This window comes from Neurospora hispaniola, assembly GCF_033458365.1.
Source record: "Neurospora hispaniola strain FGSC 10403 chromosome Unknown B0T23scaffold_1, whole genome shotgun sequence".
NCBI lineage: Eukaryota > Fungi > Ascomycota > Sordariomycetes > Sordariales > Sordariaceae > Neurospora > Neurospora hispaniola.
The window spans coordinates 6,422,816-6,441,578 of record NW_026944406.1 but is presented as its reverse complement, the minus strand read 5'-3'; the positions used below and the strand labels follow the sequence as shown (position 1 = coordinate 6,441,578).

The 18,763-nt window shown below is 53.0% G+C and overlaps 7 protein-coding genes across 7 annotated transcripts; 4 read left to right on the top strand and 3 right to left on the bottom strand.

The window, feature by feature from the left end:
- The first annotated feature begins 2,440 nt into the window (after positions 1–2,440).
- On the top strand, positions 2,441–4,215 carry B0T23DRAFT_372165 (putative methyltransferase-domain-containing protein). The gene is made up of 2 exons (XM_062836712.1): positions 2,441–2,761; positions 2,908–4,215. Exons 1-2 carry the CDS (start codon positions 2,510–2,512, stop codon positions 3,754–3,756), a joined length of 1,101 nt encoding a protein of 366 aa, XP_062698067.1. The 5' UTR covers positions 2,441–2,509; the 3' UTR covers positions 3,757–4,215.
- On the top strand, positions 4,216–5,647 carry B0T23DRAFT_372164 (putative 40S ribosomal protein S24). The gene is made up of 3 exons (XM_062836711.1): positions 4,216–4,445; positions 5,034–5,281; positions 5,334–5,647. Exons 1-3 carry the CDS (start codon positions 4,363–4,365, stop codon positions 5,411–5,413), a joined length of 411 nt encoding a protein of 136 aa, XP_062698066.1. The 5' UTR covers positions 4,216–4,362; the 3' UTR covers positions 5,414–5,647.
- A 59-nt stretch (positions 5,648–5,706) lies between these two features.
- Positions 5,707–7,180, bottom strand: B0T23DRAFT_410176 (uncharacterized protein; the record flags this gene model as incomplete). The annotated part of the gene is made up of 4 exons (XM_062839395.1): positions 6,895–7,180; positions 6,044–6,572; positions 5,899–5,973; positions 5,707–5,857 (listed from the first exon to the last, which is right to left on the bottom strand). The coding sequence occupies exons 1-4, from the start codon at positions 6,944–6,946 to the stop codon at positions 5,707–5,709; spliced, it is 807 nt and encodes a 268-aa protein (XP_062698065.1). The 5' UTR covers positions 6,947–7,180.
- A 291-nt stretch (positions 7,181–7,471) lies between these two features.
- B0T23DRAFT_307873 (uncharacterized protein) lies at positions 7,472–8,139 on the bottom strand (the record flags this gene model as incomplete). The annotated part of the gene is made up of 2 exons (XM_062834443.1): positions 7,472–7,645; positions 7,666–8,139. The coding sequence occupies 2 exons, from the start codon at positions 8,137–8,139 to the stop codon at positions 7,472–7,474; spliced, it is 648 nt and encodes a 215-aa protein (XP_062698064.1).
- Positions 8,140–8,421: 282 nt separating this feature from the next.
- On the top strand, positions 8,422–9,738 carry B0T23DRAFT_308751 (uncharacterized protein; the record flags this gene model as incomplete). The annotated part of the gene is made up of 5 exons (XM_062834488.1): positions 8,422–8,506; positions 8,539–8,602; positions 8,736–8,817; positions 8,999–9,370; positions 9,598–9,738. The coding sequence occupies 5 exons, from the start codon at positions 8,422–8,424 to the stop codon at positions 9,736–9,738; spliced, it is 744 nt and encodes a 247-aa protein (XP_062698063.1).
- Positions 9,739–10,798: 1,060 nt separating this feature from the next.
- B0T23DRAFT_435962 (uncharacterized protein) lies at positions 10,799–12,459 on the top strand (the record flags this gene model as incomplete). Its single annotated transcript, XM_062840555.1, has 2 exons — positions 10,799–11,861; positions 11,952–12,459. Coding segments are annotated over 2 exons (1,179 nt in total), but the record flags the coding sequence as incomplete, so codon positions are not given.
- Positions 12,460–12,745: 286 nt separating this feature from the next.
- On the bottom strand, positions 12,746–18,385 carry B0T23DRAFT_372158 (uncharacterized protein). Its single transcript, XM_062836710.1, has 2 exons — positions 17,715–18,385; positions 12,746–17,633 (listed from the first exon to the last, which is right to left on the bottom strand). Exons 1-2 carry the CDS (start codon positions 17,975–17,977, stop codon positions 13,124–13,126), a joined length of 4,773 nt encoding a protein of 1,590 aa, XP_062698061.1. The 5' UTR covers positions 17,978–18,385; the 3' UTR covers positions 12,746–13,123.
- Between the last annotated feature and the right edge of the window lie 378 nt (positions 18,386–18,763).

Below are 18,763 nucleotides of genomic sequence, written 5' to 3'. Positions count from 1 at the left end.
ATCCTGGTCAGACTGGACCTGTTCTAGGGCTAGGTATGTAGACCAGAACGAGGGGCCCCGGGCATATTAGGTACCTAGGGGCACCGGGGCGAATTGGCTTCACAAGTCTACATAGGTACCCCACCTCCGCGGAGAGGGGAGAAGGGAGAGGGGGGATCAACGCCGATCTGGATCTGGACTGGCCTGGCTCATTGGGCTAGGTTGTCTGATTCTACCACTTATCCCGAATTTTCAGGGATTTGGATCCTATCCGGGGCACTGGACTTTGGGGTCCAGGTCCGGGTCCGGGTCCGGGGTCTCGGGAGGGAACTTGAATGGCACGCGTGCAAGTCTTCATGTCTTTTCCAGATCAGACGTCAAATCCAAGTCTAGCGCCAAGGCACCTACGCTAAGCGGGCCAGGCCCACCTAAGTCTAGGTACCTGGGAAGGTAGAGCAGAGTGTATAGGTAGATACAGGTAACGAACGGGCACTATGTGGTGGAGGAGGACAAGGACGGACGAATCTATCCGGCAGCGGCGCGTGCGTGGCGTGTAGATATAAATCTGATCTCGACATGGAGGTGATCTACCCGCCTGGCATCTAGAATAGAGGTCAATACTTGGCTGACATGCTTGATGCTTGATGCTTGATAAATGGTACAGGTGGTGATAGGATCGATGCTGGTACCCATTGACCCGCAACCAAGCATGGGTACCTATCTCTGGATGTAGAGGGTCAGGAGAGGTAAGGTACATGTACAAATAAGACCGCGAAGAATTACCTGTTATGGCACGCACATCCGGCAGAGCATCAATACATCCGCTTGAGAATGGGGGTGACTACTACCTAGCTACCTACCTAGATCAGGGGTAGACGTGTATGTGTATCTCTAGAGGTAGGTAGTCGTAGGTACCTATGTCAGCAAGCAAGGCAAGACGTACCTACCTACCTCTAAGAATCTACATGCGAGGTGGGAAGAACGAGGCAACACCAGCCGCACAATGCATTTGCAGCAGCGGCGCGGCCCTTGTGGTGCTCGTCTTGTACCTTACCTAGCAGTGTAGGTAGCTAGGTAGGCAGACTTTCCCGCGCGGGCTGGTAACCGTCAACCAAACCAAGCTGTAATGGCGAACCATACAACCCCTTTGAATCTTGCAGGAAGTATGACGAGGCCTCCGTCCACTTGTCCAATATTTCTCGAGGGTTTACTAGGTACTTGAAACTCGTATTCAGGAAGCCGGGCGTTGAAGCATCATGCAGACTGATGGGTGACTTGACCTATCAGCGAGGAGTCAATGTCATGACATAGATCTGGACTCTGGCGTTCCTGAATGGGCTGGGTCTTTCGGGGGTTCAGTCAGTCGCCTGGCAACCTCAAGGTTGCTTGTGTCAGTCGATTGCTTCGTCATTTTGCAGTGGTCTCAATATCCTAGGCCTGACCGGGCCCTGTCATGTCGACAGTGTGTAGAACATTGGGGAAACGTGTTCCATTGTTCCTGGCGAGGACAGGGTTAGATGTAACGGCCCGGTTCCGCAAGACACCTTGGGTAGTATGTTGACGACAGTTTCGGCGGCATAGATAGACCAGACGAGTTAGGAAATTTCGAGCGGTTCAGGGGGGATCGAGTAGCCTGAAGAACAATGGACACCAGACAAGTAGATAAACGGCACTACCTTGTCTGTAGGTAGGTACACCTATCACATCAATCTCGTCACCGTCCGTCTCGGCTGGCGACTTCGAGTATGAAAGGTTGCTTGCTGGCCATCAATCTTTCTGCACTTCCGGCACCATGTCGCAGGATGTCGTGGGATCTAGATGAGCCTCGCTTAGATGCTGTGCTTCCCTTGTCTTTGGGGGTTTCCCGGCTTCCTTGTTCCCAACTCGGATAATCAAGTCGAACTCGGTATCCCGTTCGGACCGTTCCAGCTCCAGTCAACGGTCAGGAGGCGTCTCCGCTTGGAAACCCGTGGTGGGGGTTCCCGGCCCTCAACTGTTCACTTCCGTTCCCGCATGGCCATCATCTCTGATAGTATCGGACTCTTGCAGGCCTTTGTGTACCCAGCTGGAATGGTTTGTGAGAGCAAGGCTCGTGGCCCTAAGGTCGATAGCCGGTACCAATCGACATTGGATCACGGTTTGGTGCATTGGTTTCTTGCGCTTTTGTTAGTGGTGCGCCACTTTCTGTCGTGGTGAAGATTGACAGTGACATCCGTCGAATGTAGATTTCTGATGGCCATTCAGGTTCACTCGGGAGAGTGGGCATGACTGCGCTGAAGGTTGCTCAACGGTTGGGTTCTCTGAGAATGAGCGAGTGTCGACGTTGGTCGATAACTGCCAAGCGCGAAAAGGGGGAAGAGCGGCGAGGGCACACGTGACTGGACTGCGCCGAACGAGAAGGAAAAGTGGGCCCGCGGCATCCGACTTTGGAACTTCACAAAAGTCGCTGAAATGAACTTTTGTCAGTCAACGACCGCCGTCACCACGTCATCATTGCCTCGCTGTGCTGCCGGCAAACCACATAACAACAATGGCTAGAACGACCCAAATAAAGCGCAAGCATATGCAAATTGCTCGCTTTTGCCGGCAATACCTCCAACTGGAGCCGGTCGTGGACTTCCCCGACGGCGAGTACCTGTGCGATGCATCAGTCCAGGAGACACTGTACGAGCAGCTTTTCAGCGAGGACATCAAGAATCCCGCGCCTCCGCGGTATCAGCTGAGGATCCTGAAAGAGCTGGTGAAACGGATTGAGGAAAGTATCGAGGATTGGGACCAATATGTAAGTTTCTGTAATGGTCATTTCAGTTCCATGCGTTGAAGTAAGAAGGTCTCGGCTGGCTGCTGCAAAGTTCAAATCCAAGTTACCTACCACCCCCTCGTAGCACGTTTCCTCACCAAGTTGTTTCTTTTGCCATCTTTTACTAGGGCCTCTCGGACAATCTCTACACAAGATTATCCCATCTGCTCTCGCTGCGGTTACCCTCCGAGGCCGTTGCCGCGCAGCAAAAGTGCTACGTCACTTACCACCTGTCTCTTCTCGATCAAAATCTCGGCGTCGGCAGTTATGCCTTTGAACAAGATCCGGATCAACCGGGCCGGGAAGAGGTATCGTCGGCTTCTCCTGACGAGGAGCCACACATCACCCTCCTAGAATCCCGCAACCTCATCGCCGCCTCCGGCACCACCGGCCTACGCACCTGGGAAGCCTCCCTTCACTTGGGGCAGTACCTCCTCACGCATCCCTCCCTCGTCTGCGGCAAGCGTGTGCTCGAACTCGGCGCAGGAACAGGCTACGTTTCTATCCTCTGCGCCAAGTATCTCGGGGCCAAACACGTCATCGCCACCGACGGGTCAGACGAAGTCGTGGCCAACTTGCCTGACAGCTTGTTCCTCAACGGGCTCCAGGGGTCTGATGCCGTCCAGCCGATGGAGCTATGGTGGGGTCACGCGCTTGTCGGCACCGAGGAGGCGCAATGGAACGGAGGACGGGAAGTGGACGTGGTGCTGGGCGCGGATATCACGTATGATAAAAGCGTTATTCCGGCGTTGGTGGCCACGGTTGAGGAAGTAGTCGAACTATTTCCCAAGGTGGAGGTGGTGATTGCGGCGACAGAGAGGAATCGGGAGACGTATGAGAGCTTTCTGAGCGTGTGTGAGGGCAGGGGGTTGGAGGTGGTTCATGCGGAGTTTCCGGTGCCGCCTAGATCTGAGCAGACTGGGCCGTTCTATAATCATCTGATGCCGATACACATCTGTCAGTTGAGGCGGAACTAGGTAGGGGAGCTGGAGGGAGTAGGCTCGAGCTTGACGCCGGGGTGGTGTGTGTAATTGATAAGAGCTTATCGGTCAGCCTTGATTGTCGCATTGTCCGCTTCATTCCTCTGAGACGACGGCTAGACAGCCAGTGAAAAGTCAAAACAGGTATGGCTGTGTCCTAGACCTGGCTTTACATCGTAGATGACAGAATAAAATAAAAAGAGCAAACCCTATCATGGTTTATTGATGAGAGCATGTCCCCGGCCACATGTTTGTTGATTGTTTATTTGGACGATCCCAGTTGGGACGACAACCAAGTCCCGCTGTCTTGACAAGGCCCGTGCACTTTTCGGGGAGGTGAGGTGCAGCACGAGCCACCCTGCACTCCCAAAGCAGAAACGCCAAGATTTACGCCTCACATCCCAGGCCACATTCCCACACGATTAGGGCTTGCACCCAATTAAGCGGCACGAGAGTGGAATTTTCTCAGTGGCTCCACCGCAAGTTGTCGTGTGCCCCGTGCGCGGCGAGTGCAAAAAACGACTTCAAAAAAAGCACAACCGCTCCTCCGTCCGCCGCTGCACTTCTCGGTCTTGATCGTCAACTCGCCCGCAAGACACCAAGATGGCTGACTCCGACTCCCCCGTCACCCTGCGCACTCGCAAGTTCATCCGCAACCCTCTGCTTGGCCGCAAGCAGATGGTCGTGTACGTTGCCCTCCTGCCAATCTGACCAAGAGTCAACGCCGTGGCAGCAAGGCAGCAATGGATATGTTTGATCATGTCTACCTTCATTTTGTCTTTCACAGAGCATATCCGAGCAATACTTCCATCGAAGTCCCACCAAGCGAATGCGACAAAACCACCAACAGACCCCTCCTTCCACCGAGATGCGCGATCGATCGAGTCAACCATGACCTCACATCCATCATCATCCACCATTTGTACCCTGCGAAATCAATAGCCTTGATGCTCAAGAGGCCAGAAAGAGATGGGACACAAACACAAGGAAACAAATACTTTTGACCCTTGCTGAAAGACTAGCGGTTTCGCGGGGGATCATGATGCGGATCATGGTGATTGGGGGCAAAACAGACAAGAAAGATACCGCAACGACGTCTCGAGTGGAGAGTGGGCGGTGGTTTGTCGCGTTTCGCTTCGGTGATCGTGATACAAATCTGAGGGAGGCGGAGAAGGAGACACATCAAGTCCAAAGCTGCTTTGCTATGCGCGGTTGTTGCTCCCTCAACAACTTAAGGACAGTCTTGCTTACTCCTGCTTTTTTAACCACTACAGGGATATCCTCCACCCCAACCGTCCTAACATCTCCAAGGACGAGCTCCGCGAGAAGCTGGCCACCCTCTACAAGGCCACCAAGGACCAGGTCAACGTCTTCGGTCTCCGCACCCAGTTCGGTGGTGGCAAGACCACTGGCTTCGCCCTCGTCTATGACTCCCCCGAGGCCATGAAGAAGTTCGAGCCCCACTACCGTCTTGTCCGTGTCGGCCTTGCCTCCAAGATTGAGAAGGCTTCCCGCCAGCAGCGTATGTTTTCAGTTACCCCCATGCCTCCCAATCCATCACTAACATTCAACAGGCAAGCAGCGCAAGAACCGCCAAAAGACCCTCCGCGGCACTGCCAAGGTCAAGGGTGCCAAGCCCAAGAAGGAGAAATAAGCGTATCGCTCTCCTTAGTGCTTTGTCGTCCTTCTCTTCTATCTCACCGGGTGTTTGCGAGGGTGTGCATTCTCTTTTACAGTGCATCTGGGGCTTCCTCCGGCAGTCGATCTGCCGCCTGCAAACCTAGTCAGCATTTGGGATCCATTTGGAGGCGTGACGGTCGGGCTTTCAGGGATTCTGGCGACATAGCATACAATTCAGGGGTGTTTTGCGTGGCACAAAAACAAGATGATCAACAACTTGGGCGTCTGTGATTCGTGATGTCTTGTTTGTCGAGACTTTGACTTGTTTCAATGGTGGCTTGGACGAGTGTCCTGTCCTTGTACCTTCATCACTCTTGCCTCTGACATCTCTACCTTTCCTCTCAGATTTCCTTTCTCCGAACTCAATACTTCCTCCAATTCCAGCAAGGCAGTCCTGCTTCCATTCACCTTCACCTCGCTGTCACCCACTAGCCGAACCGCTAGACCTACTACCGCTACCCCATCACCACCGCCGACTCAGGCTCCTTCTGCGGGCTCTTCCTGGTGCTCGTGCTGAGGACATCGGGGATGAGGCTGGGGGTCAAGTTTATATGTGCTTGTGGCTATCCCGGTGTCCAGGTCCGTGTCTAAGCTGGTTGACAACCTGGCGGACAAGTCTTCTTCCTCGAGTGTGATATCAGTCGCGCCAGCCGTAGGGGGTATGGTAATCGTCGTGGTCTCGCAGCTTTGACCTGGCTCGGGCTCTGTGTCCACGTCTTGAACCAATCCAGGCACATCCACCCTCGCACCCACCGGAACCGGGACAGGTACCGAGTGAGCCAACACAGGCGAGCTAGGTACTTCTGGGACAAAGGGTTCGTCTTCGTTTACTAAACGTGCTGGCGAGTTAGGACGGGTTGGACCAACGCCCACGGGGGAGGTACTTCGCGTTGCATCTGCCGAGTTTGGGAGAGGGTCCGGGCGGGGGGAGTAGATGGATGGAGTGGGCTCCAATTGTGAAGCTGTGGGGTTTGAAGGTAGTGGTTGAGGTGGGCTTGACAGAGTTGGCGACGGCGATGGAGCGGATGATCTCTGGAAACATGGACTGGAAGTGGCGGACTCTGTGTTTTCATCGTCGGTCTGGATGGAGGTGTTGACCTGGAGATGAATATTGGCTGTCGGAGATGAGGGTGCTGGTGAAGTTGCCTTTGATGAAGTGGAAGTCATCTTGGAGGTGTGGAAAGCCAAGTCAACTGGTGGACTAGTGGTTTGTTGTGTTGATTTCGTGTCTATCCCTAGATTTGATCAAGTGGACTACACAGGAAATGACTGTTCTGTTTGAAGTTTATGAGCGCTTGAGAGGGGGCACTTTTATGGGGAAATGGTAACCCCCTTGGATCTGAATCACGAAGGCATTCGCGTTGTTCTCCTTCGCACGACATGATACCTCGTCCAGCGTCCTGGCTCAATGACACATTCATGTTGCTTTTGGTCATCTGAGGGAATCACACAGACCGCGGACGAGATCGAAGGCAGGGCTAGAGGGCAATGGACTAGTGTGGTTCATGCTCACGTCAAGCAAAACAGGTCACGTTCAGAGAAGGGAAGACACGGAGGTTCATTACCTACCTTATGCACAGACGAGCAACAACGTTGGAAAGCGGTCCACGGATGGTGTCAAAGCCCTGCAGGCCTAGTCGATGACTTGCCGAATTCCGTCAATTCGACCGGGACGATTTTACTACCCTCAACGCCGCGAACATCACGGATCATCGCGCATGTCACATACCTCGGGAGGCTTCTGATGGCCTAGGGGCAGCCAGTCCATCTGAGCCTTATCACTGAATGGCCGGAACTGTGGAGCAGGAAATTGAAGCAGACGCTTGAATTTTCTCGTCTAACTGCCTTTGGTTCCTTTCCTGGCCTGCTTCTATCGCTCCAGTTACCTAACCCTTATCCTCATCTACCTTCTAGTCCCGTCGGAGACTGAAATCAGCCCGTCCTACCCATTTTCCCTTGTGTGCCTTCTTCCATCTGCGCCAGCGCCAGCGACCCATCCTAATCAAACAGACCATGCCCGGGGCCGCGACCGTCAATCCTCCGGTGAATCAGCCCTCCACCCACCCGGTGCACCAACGGTGGGAGTTCCCCAAAACCCATCCGGGTAATCGTTCCAACTGCCTACAGTAAAACGATTCATCATTGTGACCCCGATGGGCATCGATTGGGCGGCGAGGGTGTCGCCGGTTGCCAAGGAAATACACTCCTAGTTGCATGTACACATACATACTGCAAGTGTCTCTGGTCGTGGCTGTCTCTTGATTCGACATTATATGGGATGGGCTGCTGCTGCTGCTGCTGCTGCCGGTCGAGTCGATCCTCTTCACCCTTCTCCTCTATTTGCTCCTGCTCCTCCTCTTGCCTGTTTATCACATCCCCGGCATTGACGCCGGTCAAATCGAGATGAATAATAAACGACCGAGGACATTCGGCCGCGTTTCCGGAGTAGATCACAACATAATCATTATCACCGTGGTCGGACAATGGGTGGCCGCTGATGAGGCTTCCGGAGAGCTTGAGGGTTGCAGGGGTGGAGGAGAGGTTGAGGGTGTTGGGAATTTCGATGGACAATGAAGGGGTGGAAGGGGTAGGAGTGGGAGCGCCGGAAGTAATGGGGACGTCGGGGACGGACGAGCTTGCGATGCTAGGTTGAGAGCTGTTCATCACTTCCGGTTGCAAGTCGGGGCTGGAAGAGGACATTTTGGATGCGGAAAAAGCGAGTATTCAGGTGCATTGTCTGGTAAAGAAAGGATCGGGAAAGGAGCAATAGCGAGGGGAGGGTGCTCTAATATACCTAGAGCCAGAGGCATCCTCCCCGGGGAAAAAAAAGTGAAGGGATTCCCATCACTTCTCCTTCAATGAACATGACATCCTATCAAAGCGGTGTTGTCGATGACACTTGCTTCCGTTGGTGGTTGGCGAGCGAAAGAGGTAGACAAACTAGCCTGCAAACTGCCGTGATGGAGATTGAAGAAAAACACGATGACAGCCGGGCATGTGTTCAACATCATGGCGCACATTTGGGCGTTGTCAAAGGTGAGGCCAGTGAGAGGTCAAGTATTGTTCCGTGGTGGGCACAATCATGTTGGAAAGAAGTAGAACTGAACAATAACGGAGAGAAGGACATCAATTCGAGGACAACGGAAAATCTTTGTTCTGATCGGTAAATTCACCTCTACTCTCTGCTAAAACGTGGTTGAGAAAGAAAGTACGATTCATCATGATATTCATGACAAGCTCACATTCAATCAAGAATGGAAGGAAGCTACCAAGCGGACTGTTGCCCTTATCGACAGCCTTATCTCTGCGCACAAGAACCTTGATGGCCAATTTTGTCAACTTCACTTCTCGACGTCGCCAACCCATGACAACCTCCTAGTCCTGTTCTCCAAAGCACGCCAGTTACCCTGAGCCAGCTCTATTCATTGCACGCCGCCTCAATTCCTCATGAACGCTTTATCCAGGGCCGACAAGCCATCCGAGCGAAATCCCACCCATGTCAAATTAATCCTTCAGCCTCCTTGATCATTTATCTTGATTCGAGTGAAGCCACTAGAAGTTACTCGTCGAAAAAACTCGGGTGAATCGAGCGGCGATCTGTCGCTACTGGAAGTGGATGGTGAAATCCGCCGGGACGTACACGACCTCGCAATTATCCTCGCGTTCCGAGTCTTCACAGACGGGTAGGCGGCTTTGGCTTGGGAAGAGTAGGAATCGGAGCGCTTGGTACAGTGGGAACTGGTTCGCCGTCCTCGGTGCGACAAGGAGGTTTAGGCCCGGGAAGGGTCGGGATCGGGGCGCTGGGGACCGTAGGGATAGGTCCACCGACCTCGCAGCGAGCAGGCGGCTTCGGCTTGGGAAGCGTTGGAATGGGAGCGCTGGGAACGGTAGGGATGGGCTCCCCGAAGGTGGTGCAGGTGACCATGTTGAGGTTGGTTGGATTTTATGGATGTTCGTGGGGGTTGCTAGGTGGTTCCTGTGGACCGTGGTTGTGTTCAAGTTGTGCTTGGACAAAAAGGTGTTGATGTTTGGTTTTGGTGATGAAAAGTCGCGGAAAATTTTTATGCTTCTTCTCGCTCACAGGAGTTGCTCTCTAACCTCGGCAAGAAGTTATAGGGATGTCGGTCAATCTTGTTTGGAACTGACAATCTGACGCAGCGTCGCCGTTTGATCAGGCCACTTCTGGTGGTGTTAATCGATATGCCGACTTCTCATGAACGAAATTGGAAGAGGTGGGAACACGAAGACGGCGCCAACATGAGAGCGAGGGCCAAGCAGAGATTGGGAAGCGATTGCTAGATGAGGCCAAACTTGGGTGAAGAATGAGTGAATCTCAAGTTCAGAAACAACATAACGGGAAACAGCCGACAAATATAATGAACACCCAAGGAAGGCTCGATATCCGCGTACAACATTTCACCATCGGAAGCAACGAAGGGCTCCTTATCGGCGACGTACAATTCTCCGATTTGCTACCTCAATGTCATACATGCGAGACATCAACGTCCAGTCAATCTCCGGCCTCTGTCCGCATGCAGGGGCACTTCCTGATTCTGCATGTTGCACTTCAGCGATTCATCTCGATGTTATCTTTGACATGGCGATTTGCACTGGACTTGAACATCCAGACGCGTCATCAACGGCACCGAAAGGAACAGATTCTCGCCAGGAAGAATTTTTCAACTTCCTTGATCCTGGCCTTTTGGTTCGAGACATGACCGTCATACACTTGAGCTATCGAGTCCACGCCCACAACCGGATACATCGAGTGTCTGGGCACGGTTTGGCTTCAGACCCGACAGATACTGAATGGGAGTTGCGTTTGTTGGGGTAGTGCTGAGGTAGCAGGTAACACGAAATTGGAAATCATGATCCTTTGAATCATGTTGGACAAGGGTGCCTCATTGCAAAAGGGGGAGAAGCTACCGTTGTTGAGCGTGCTTGATCCAAGGTACGTGATGCTTGGGCAGTGACCTACTGCTCAATGACAGCTTTGCGTTGGTCCCGTCCTTCTTCTGAACCTTTCAGCTTCAAACGCTTTCGTTCCAGTTTGAACACTCACCGGACAAATACTTGACGCCTATGAGAATGCCACCAACGTCTGATCAACACCAAGTGGGAGCCGCATCTGACTGAGCCCGGGTACCTTGATGGGTAGAGGTAGTGCTTCCCTGGAGCAAGGCATGTCATTTCCATGGTCGACAGTTGCCATGAAGAAGCCACACTCTGATAAGGAGCTATAAGAATGCCTCCTGTCGTTGCTTCCAGCCTTGAAGACAATTGTTCAACGCTGACAGCATCTCTCAATCTTCATTTATCAAACGCAGCGCAACTACAACCACCACACATCACAATGTCCTCCGCGTCCTTTTCAGAGACCCGATCACAACCACCGTCACCACCTTCACCAGCCTCATCACCATCACCGCCGTCAATCCCCCTGCCACGCTCACCATCTATACCCTCGACACCCAGCACTGGAAGTCCACAAGTCTTCACAGTCCCAGCCTCCTGTCCCTCCACTTCCCAGCCCACTTCAGCCCCCAGTTCCCACACCTCTTCCGCTGAAAGCTCCATACTTGACTTGTCCGTATTCATTTCACTCAACCCCCAACCAGGAATGACCCGTGATCCCAGCCCAGGCATGACTTTTCCAAGTCTATCCAGCTCAGAGGCAGACCCTCAGTCCATGTCCAGCTCTCAAGCCAGCGAAAACTTCACCGCTCCAAGAGGTACTTGGACTGTCTCAACGGAAGAATATCCTCGACCGACGGACAATCTACAACCAAACTCGCAAACCAGCTCCCAAGAAGGCTTCATCTATTTCACCGAGACCCTACCCCTGAGCCCTCCTATTCCACTTTCCCGGTGCCGGGGCGGTACTCCTCAGATTAACTCCCAAGCTACTTCCCCGGACACTTCAAATCCCCAACCCAGCATTTATCCATACCCTACTCCTATCCTACAAGTCAAAATGCCCGGCTATTGGGCTTCCTCTCGCAGTACTTCCCCCATCCAATCTCCGTTGTCCAGCTCTCAGCCAAGTCCCCAACCTCATACCGCAACGAGCTCCAACCCCTACCCCAGTCCTATTCTCCACGTAACCATCATGCCCGGCTCTTGGGTTTCCTCACCCAACTCTCCTATCTCTTCTCTTTTCAGCTCGCCTGCTCTTGAGGCGGCTATCTCTAGAGATTCCATTCCTTCGAATCCTTCCACCACTTTCACCACTTCCACCGTTTCTCCCACTTCTTCTACTCCTGTTATGCACGCGGGGAATGACGCAGAAAATACAGGTACTTCGCAAATAACCATCACCATCGCCGGCCTCAACATCTGCAACCCTACCACACATGGCACCAACACCGACAGAAACACCAACACAAACACATGCGCTAACCCCAGTGACAACACCAACGAAAGTCAGGTTAGCATCAACTCACCCGGCATTGAAAAAAGATCGAGCAGGTCGATTAGCAGTAGCAGTAGCAGTAGCTGCAGCAGCAACACAGAAGGACTTAACGCCGCTTTGACAACTTTGACTACCATGCGCAGCTCGTGTGAAGGTGGTCCCCCTTCTCCTGCTAGTAGTACGGGTAGTTTTGAGCTGGGTTGTGTTCAGCAGTGAGATACCTGATAGGAAGGAAGGGTGAATGGATGGATGGATGGGATTCGATGGGGATGAGAATGAGAATTGGGCTTGGAATGGTAGTTCGAAGGGGGGAATGGTGTACCTTACCTCTAGGTACAGGCACAGGCAGGTGAGTAGAAGCAGGGAAAGCGTAGGAGAGATAAGTACCTAGGTACCTCCAAGGTACCTCTAGTGAGCTTGGGATTGTGACGAGGAGAAGATATAGTGAGCGGTATGCCATCAAGTATCTGTATTGCCGTGTGAACCATCCGGATCCCCCATCCAGTCAACGAAACAAGCTATGGTACCTCTACCTGCGCAAAGGACGAAGAGACCTAGCAAACACGGACCCCGTTGACTCATCGATAAACCCCCTGAGCCCTCAGATCGTCTAAAACTTGTTCCCATTTCAATCGTCTCCGATCTACAGTCTCTCTTTATGCCATTGAAGTTCCGTATGTTTCGTGATATTCGTTAGCCATCAAGCAGACGGAAACCCACCAACCCCATGATCCACGACTTCTCCCTTCGACTCCCATTCTCCATGTATAAAGTTCGTCAGTCCGTCAGTCCACCGCATCAGAAGTAGCTATACCATATTCGAGAACCCAGCTGGACAAACTGAGTTTGAAAGGCCATGACAAAAGGGAAATGTTCACCACGGAGCCATGAATATAGACGGTAATATGTGGATAAGGTACCTCTAAGAAGCAAGATAATTCATAGCTGTATCAAACATGCAACTTCTAATAATCCTTTGCCCACCACTGTAATCAACCTGCCCAACCCGTACAGGCACTAAGCCCCGCCTTCAATCTTGTCCCATGATTTCTACGCCATGTTCAACTTGTATTGTCCCACTTTTCTTGCCTCGTAATCCTCCATAATGCACTGCAAAACCGGCTTTTCCCGCAAGAACTGAAAGAGAGAAACATGCCGATCCGTTCTTGTTTGTACACTGATACCTTTCTCTCCAATCATCTTCTCACCCTTCTCCTCCTTTATCTCCTCCTCTACCTTCGTCAAAAGCGGTCTGTTCAACTCTCCCAAACTCTACTTGGAAGAAGCCGAACCTCTGTTCTTCCTCAATGACCCCGTGATAATACTCGGCTGACTCCTCCTCGGACTCTGCAGCTGCGTAGAACTCAACCTCGTGCTACCAAACAGCTTTCTCCTTGGTGTTACAAATGACGCCGACGCTCCAGGGGCTGTGGACGGCGGCGCTCTATTTTGACTCTGACTAGTAGCCGGACTACTTTCATGATAAGTCTCATCCACATCATCGTCAGCATAGTCTTCATTCAGCTCAGGCTCCGGGCTGCTGGTCAGATCCCGAAGGTCAACGACTTGAGACCCGTCAGGAATGACGAAGGAACCGCTGAACCGAGTTGTTCTTTTTGATTTGGTGGTGGCAGTGGTGGTTTGGTTCAGTTTGGAAGGGGTGGAGGTCGTCCGACGAAAGGGCAACTTCCGAGGTGTAGGACGCTCAATAGGCGTTCTGGCTAGTTTCTGGGCGAGCTCGGATAATTGGCGACGCTTCTCTACTTTGATTTGGGTATCGTCCATTGTGGTGGACTCCTGGGAGGACTCTTCTTCGTCCAATCGCTTCATGGCCTGCTCGTAGTCTAGGTTGACAGCATCCAACGATTTGCGAGTCTTGCTGGTGGTAGGGATGGGATCTCGGGGGGTCGACTTGGGCGGCTGACTGGCTTTGCGTTGACTGGATTTGGTGGTGGTTTGGCTCAGAGAGGGGAAGGAATCGTTGCTAGAAGCTGAAAGGTCGGAGAGCGCGGGGCTAGCAGGTTCTTCGGATAGTGATGCTTGCTTCTGAGGTCTAGGTGTAGTTTGTTGTGATTCCTCCTCCTGATCGTCCTCGTCATGGTCCTCCTCGCTATCATTCTCCTGGTTATCCCCCTCGTGGTTGGAACCTGGCATTGAGACATCTTCCTCATCATCGCGACCTGGCATCGGAACGTCATCTTCGTCCTCAGGCTCAGACTGGTCGAGGATCTGGTTGTTTCCCAAATCGATGCTAAACTCTGGGTCTGGCTGCCTTCCGCTACGAACGCTATCTGCGTCGGAAGGGATAACCTCAAGCCTAGCATAGCTAACATAGCTACCCCGATTGTCAGCTACCTGTTCCAGTCCATCAGAGAATCCGTTAAGTGTAAGACGCTGGGATTCAAGGTAGGCGGAGGAACGGGAGGGAGGTCTTTGATCCTGGAATTCAGGCTCCTGGGAAGGATGATCCGAGACGTCTGGCAGCTCATCACCCAGGACGGAGCTGCGCGGAGGGGTGTTGTGACCTTCGGACGGGGGTGCGCTAAGACCATGCTGGGGAGATGACGGCAATTCGGGTGCTTGTTCACGCTGTGGCGAGGGATTGCTTACGTTTAGAAGTTCGTCGCGAGACACAGAGGCATCCGCTTCCGAGCGTGAGCCGGTACTGATAAGGCTGGTCTCCGAGCGGAGATGATCATCAATGGAGACATTGCCGGCGGAAGTCACCTGCGCAGCTTGAGGTTCGTAAGAGCTTCCATGGTCCGTAGCAGGGATGAGACTTTCTTGAACGATTTGCGACTCGGGCTCCGAAGGTGCCTTATGATCGAGAGTACGCGAGCTGGCCTTACTGGCCCCATCCTCATTCGCCGGCGAAATGTGTTGGGTCTCCGGCACCAAGACTTCATCCTCTGACTGACGCAATACCCGCGGCTCCATCATGTCGGCAAAGTTGATGGTCCGATACCCCTTTTCAGCATCCTCATCGGCGTCATCTTCGTCCTCCGGAACCTCAAACTTGTCATAGACCCGGTTGCCCTCATCATCATAGACCTTCTCGTTGACGTCCAGGTTCCTATCCCGCTTGGCAAGGATGATTCGCAAATCGTTCTGGTCCCAGACCTCAACAACGGTTCCCGTCATGTTCATAACTTGAGGTTGCCAGTTGGTGGCCTTGGAGAGCAGGAATTGCTTCCACGTGATGATCATGCCAGCCTTGGCTTGTCCTGGTTGGAGCAGAGGCAGGGTGGTCAAATCACTGGGAAGAGGAGGTAAGTCTTCTTCTTCGTCTCCGTGCTCCTCATCATTGTGCTCCTCTTCTTCATCGTACTCTTCCTCATCTTGTTCTTCTTCCGGGTGGTCCTGAGCCGCATAGGCATCGGGGTCCTCCTCGTCATAGTTCAAAACGACATTCTCCTCTTCGTCCAACACCTTTCTCTTCTTGGTACCCGGCTCCTCCTCCTCGTATCCCCCTTGGCTCTGCTGCTTCCGCTTTGAGGCTCCGCCACGGCCATTGCCCCAGTAGTTTTGCTGTTGAGGATCCCAGCGTTGGTAGAATGGAAAGGGAGGTTCGCTGAGCTCGATGCCTTCCTCGGTGCACTCAACGGCGGTATAGCTGATCTTTTGGCGCCAAGCGTCAGGGTCTACTTCGGTTACGGCAACTTCGGCGTCTTTCTTCGCATCCTCCACACGGTGGTTGACTAATGGCTTGACACCCTTCATCAAGCTAGCGCGAAGGTGTTCTTCATCCTCTTGAGACTTGGGGTTCTTAAGACCAAGAGATCCGAACAGCATACGGCGGCCAGCGTCCACGTCGAGTTTCGTCTTCCGCTTAGCCGGGGCAGAGGTTGTGTCGTCTGCAGAGGGCTCAGGCTGTTCAGTCTCGGGAACGGGAGCTGCAGGCTTTTCTACTTCAGCTGGTTTGCCGAGATACTCAAGATGACCGAGTGACTGGAGCAAGGCCATCCTCTTGGCCTCCAGGTCAGCCGGTGTCGTCGTCTCTGTGTCTTGACCGGACGTAGAGCCAATAATAGAAGTGTCTCTGGACGCGGTCTTTCTTATCCTAGCAGAAAGCCTCCGGCGTGCGTTCCGGGCCCTTGTTTTGCTCTTGCCTTGGCCTGGAGGCACAGGGATTTGGTCTTGTTGGTCGTTGGATGCATTTGAAGTATCGAGAGTGGCCGTATCAAGGGTAGCTGACTGTTCGCTGTTGGACTGGTGTACAGCTTTGGTAACGTTTGCATGACTAGAACTTGAAGTAACTGGTTCGTCATCCGAGTCATCATCACTGCTGTCACTGGAATCGGCCTCTGAATCGCTGCTAATATCATTATCGGAATTTGCGTTGACATTGTGGCGTGAAGAGCTATCGGAATCACTGCTGTTGCTATCATCACTGCTTGAATCGTCCTCCTCATCCTCGGAGTCGCTCTCGCTGCTGGATGCGTCCTCCTCTGAGCTACTGTCGTCGTCGCTATTACTGTCGCTGTCGCTCTCGTCAGAACTTGAGGATTCGTCATTGGGCTGGGGGCTCTTGGGGGCGACCATCTCCGCGGGGGGCTTTACTTTGGTGGTGTAGACCTCGGGGCCACTTTCGCTGTCACTGGCAGCGGATCCTTCGTCAGAGGCTTCGCTGAGATCCTCTTCGTTCAGCACCTCTTCCGCGTTATCAGAAAGGGAGACAGCATCCGAGTCGTTGGAAGAGTCAGAGCCCTCTTCAGATAAGTCCTCGTCGTCCTCGTCGAGGTCAAAGTCTGACCCCTCCTCTTCTGAGTCGAGGGGAATCTCGTTCTCGTCGGAGGGAGCAGCAACTTTAGAGGGCTGGGCGGTGCCCTCATCGTCCTCCTCCTCATCAAACTTTTTGTGAACAGGAAGCCTCACATCCTGACCCGACATACGAAGGGCTTCGACCATGTGACGGGAAGCTGAACCATCAAGGATAGAGCCAGCAGGGAAGCCATGCTCATCGTAATGCTTGACCAAGGAGGCAACGGATTCGGCATCACTCTTTTCGGACGCTTCAACCTCGAGTTCGTCCTCAATTGCACCTTCAGGTCCACGGACTTGGAGACGTCTCTTATAGGCTAGCATCTGTTGCAGGGTCATGTGGGGACGGTTCCTGCGTCGAAGCTTCCAGTAAACCTTGTTCTCGTTGCTATCGTGCTGAAGGAGGAGCTTCTCGCAGACGCCGACCGAGACTCTGGGGAAAGCAGCGCGGAGAGCAGCGATTCTGTCAATGTCTGAAAGGTCGATAGACTTTTGGGACTTGGTGGGGCTAATGTCGGTGGGTTGCTCAACGTTGTCCTCGACTGGGGTCTCTTCTCTTGACTCTGCCTCCTGAAGACCCTCGAGTTCATCGGCAAGTTCGTCTGGGTTGATGTCGTAATCGTCGTCTTCGTCTTGGCCCTCGTCTTCTTCCTCGTCGTCACCATATTGCTCTTGATCGACAAAGTCATCGTCTTCTTCCTCGTCCTCGTCCTCGTTGGCATCCAAGTCGGCGTTGTTGAAGCGGACTTGACGAGTGCTCTCGCGGTCCTCGGAACCTTCGCCATGGCGGGTGAGGAAGAGGGGTTCTGCTTGTTCATCATCATCATCACGCTCGATGGTATCGTATTCGATTCTTCTCCGCTTGAGAGGGGGAATGTCGACCGGGGGTCTGTCTCTGGGAGACCTGAGTCGGGGACGGCCAAAGGGAACGCCGTCAATCAGGTGTCTGCCATCGTTGGAGATCTGGTCGCGACCGGACAGCAGACGGCGCTTTCGGTCACCGGTGACGAGGGGGCGGACACTGCGGGGTTGGGTGTCAGCAAGTGAAGTATAGAGGGGTTGAATGACGGGACAGGTGAAAAGAGGTTATTATGTAACTCACAAGACTTCTTCCTCGTCCTTGAGGACGTTGGCCACCTGCTGGAAATGCAGGCATTCAAAGGCATAACCCTCCTTGTTACGGAGCTCGACCACGTAATCTTCAAGGCCCCATTCGTGGCTCTCGAGGGGGATGATGTCGTTGACTTGGTCGACGAGGTCGGCAATGGTTGGGTCGTTCTCCAGTGGGACGTGGTGGATGATTCTGACCTCGGGGAGGGAATGACGCCGGACGACGAGGCGCAGACGAAGGCTGTGGTCCTTCATGTTCCTGCCGTTGATGTGTGGTACTTGTGGATTAGGTGTAAAATTGAATGGTATGATATCGAAGATGAACTGAATGGTTGGCTATGTGATGTTTGTCGTCTTGTTCGGGTTCTGTTGCGGTGGACAGTTGCAATTGTGGTGCCTGGTGATCTGAGTCCGAGATGACGAAAAGAACGCGTAAAGTGGAAATATTCAATGGTTTGGTTGTTTGCGGGAGTCGGAAGAAAAGCACTGCAGAGGAGAAGGGAAACAAGCAAACCGTGTTCCGTTCTGTTTCGTAAGATTTCACTTCAATTTGCTTTTCGCTCCTTCCACGCTGGCGGAGGATTCAAGTTCAGTTGGATTCTCTCTCAGCTCTTTTCTTCAGGGCATTTTGTGGTGCAGTGGTGGCAGTCGCGACAGGCGTTATTCTGCAGCTTCCATTTCCACTTCCATCCCGCTGCCTTCCATTCTGCAGGACAAACGCTGATTCAATCCCGCGCCAGGAGGGGAGCACCATGCAAGCCTTATCGGTGGAGCCCAACGTTGATGCCAAGAAGTTTGATTGTGCTTCCTGTTGGATGAAACATTGCGGGGCGTGTGGGGCCAGCACTTTATTCGTTGCATCTTCCACTGTCTTCCGGCACTCCAAAAGGAAGAACGTCCCTACAGTACAGTACCTATATAGTGTACAGGTAACCAAAGTTGTAGCCGAGTGCGTCTCTTCAGAGGTCCGATGTAGGAGACAAGATTATAGAAGGACTCGAGCACGTGAAAAGGCGTCATGAGCTACTGTGACCTCCCAGA

Coding starts and splice junctions, on each gene's coding strand:
- B0T23DRAFT_372158 (XM_062836710.1), bottom strand. CDS start 17,977: ATGAAGGACCACAGCCTTCGTCTGCGCCTCGTCGTCCGGCGTCATTCC. Junction 17,634..17,714: donor AAGGACGAGGAAGAAGTCTT/GTGAGTTACATA, acceptor CCAACCCCGCAG/TGTCCGCCCCCTCGTCACCG.
- B0T23DRAFT_372164 (XM_062836711.1), top strand. CDS start 4,363: ATGGCTGACTCCGACTCCCCCGTCACCCTGCGCACTCGCAAGTTCATC. Junction 4,446..5,033: donor GGCCGCAAGCAGATGGTCGT/GTACGTTGCCCT, acceptor TAACCACTACAG/GGATATCCTCCACCCCAACC. Junction 5,282..5,333: donor GAAGGCTTCCCGCCAGCAGC/GTATGTTTTCAG, acceptor AACATTCAACAG/GCAAGCAGCGCAAGAACCGC.
- B0T23DRAFT_372165 (XM_062836712.1), top strand. CDS start 2,510: ATGGCTAGAACGACCCAAATAAAGCGCAAGCATATGCAAATTGCTCGC. Junction 2,762..2,907: donor TCGAGGATTGGGACCAATAT/GTAAGTTTCTGT, acceptor ATCTTTTACTAG/GGCCTCTCGGACAATCTCTA.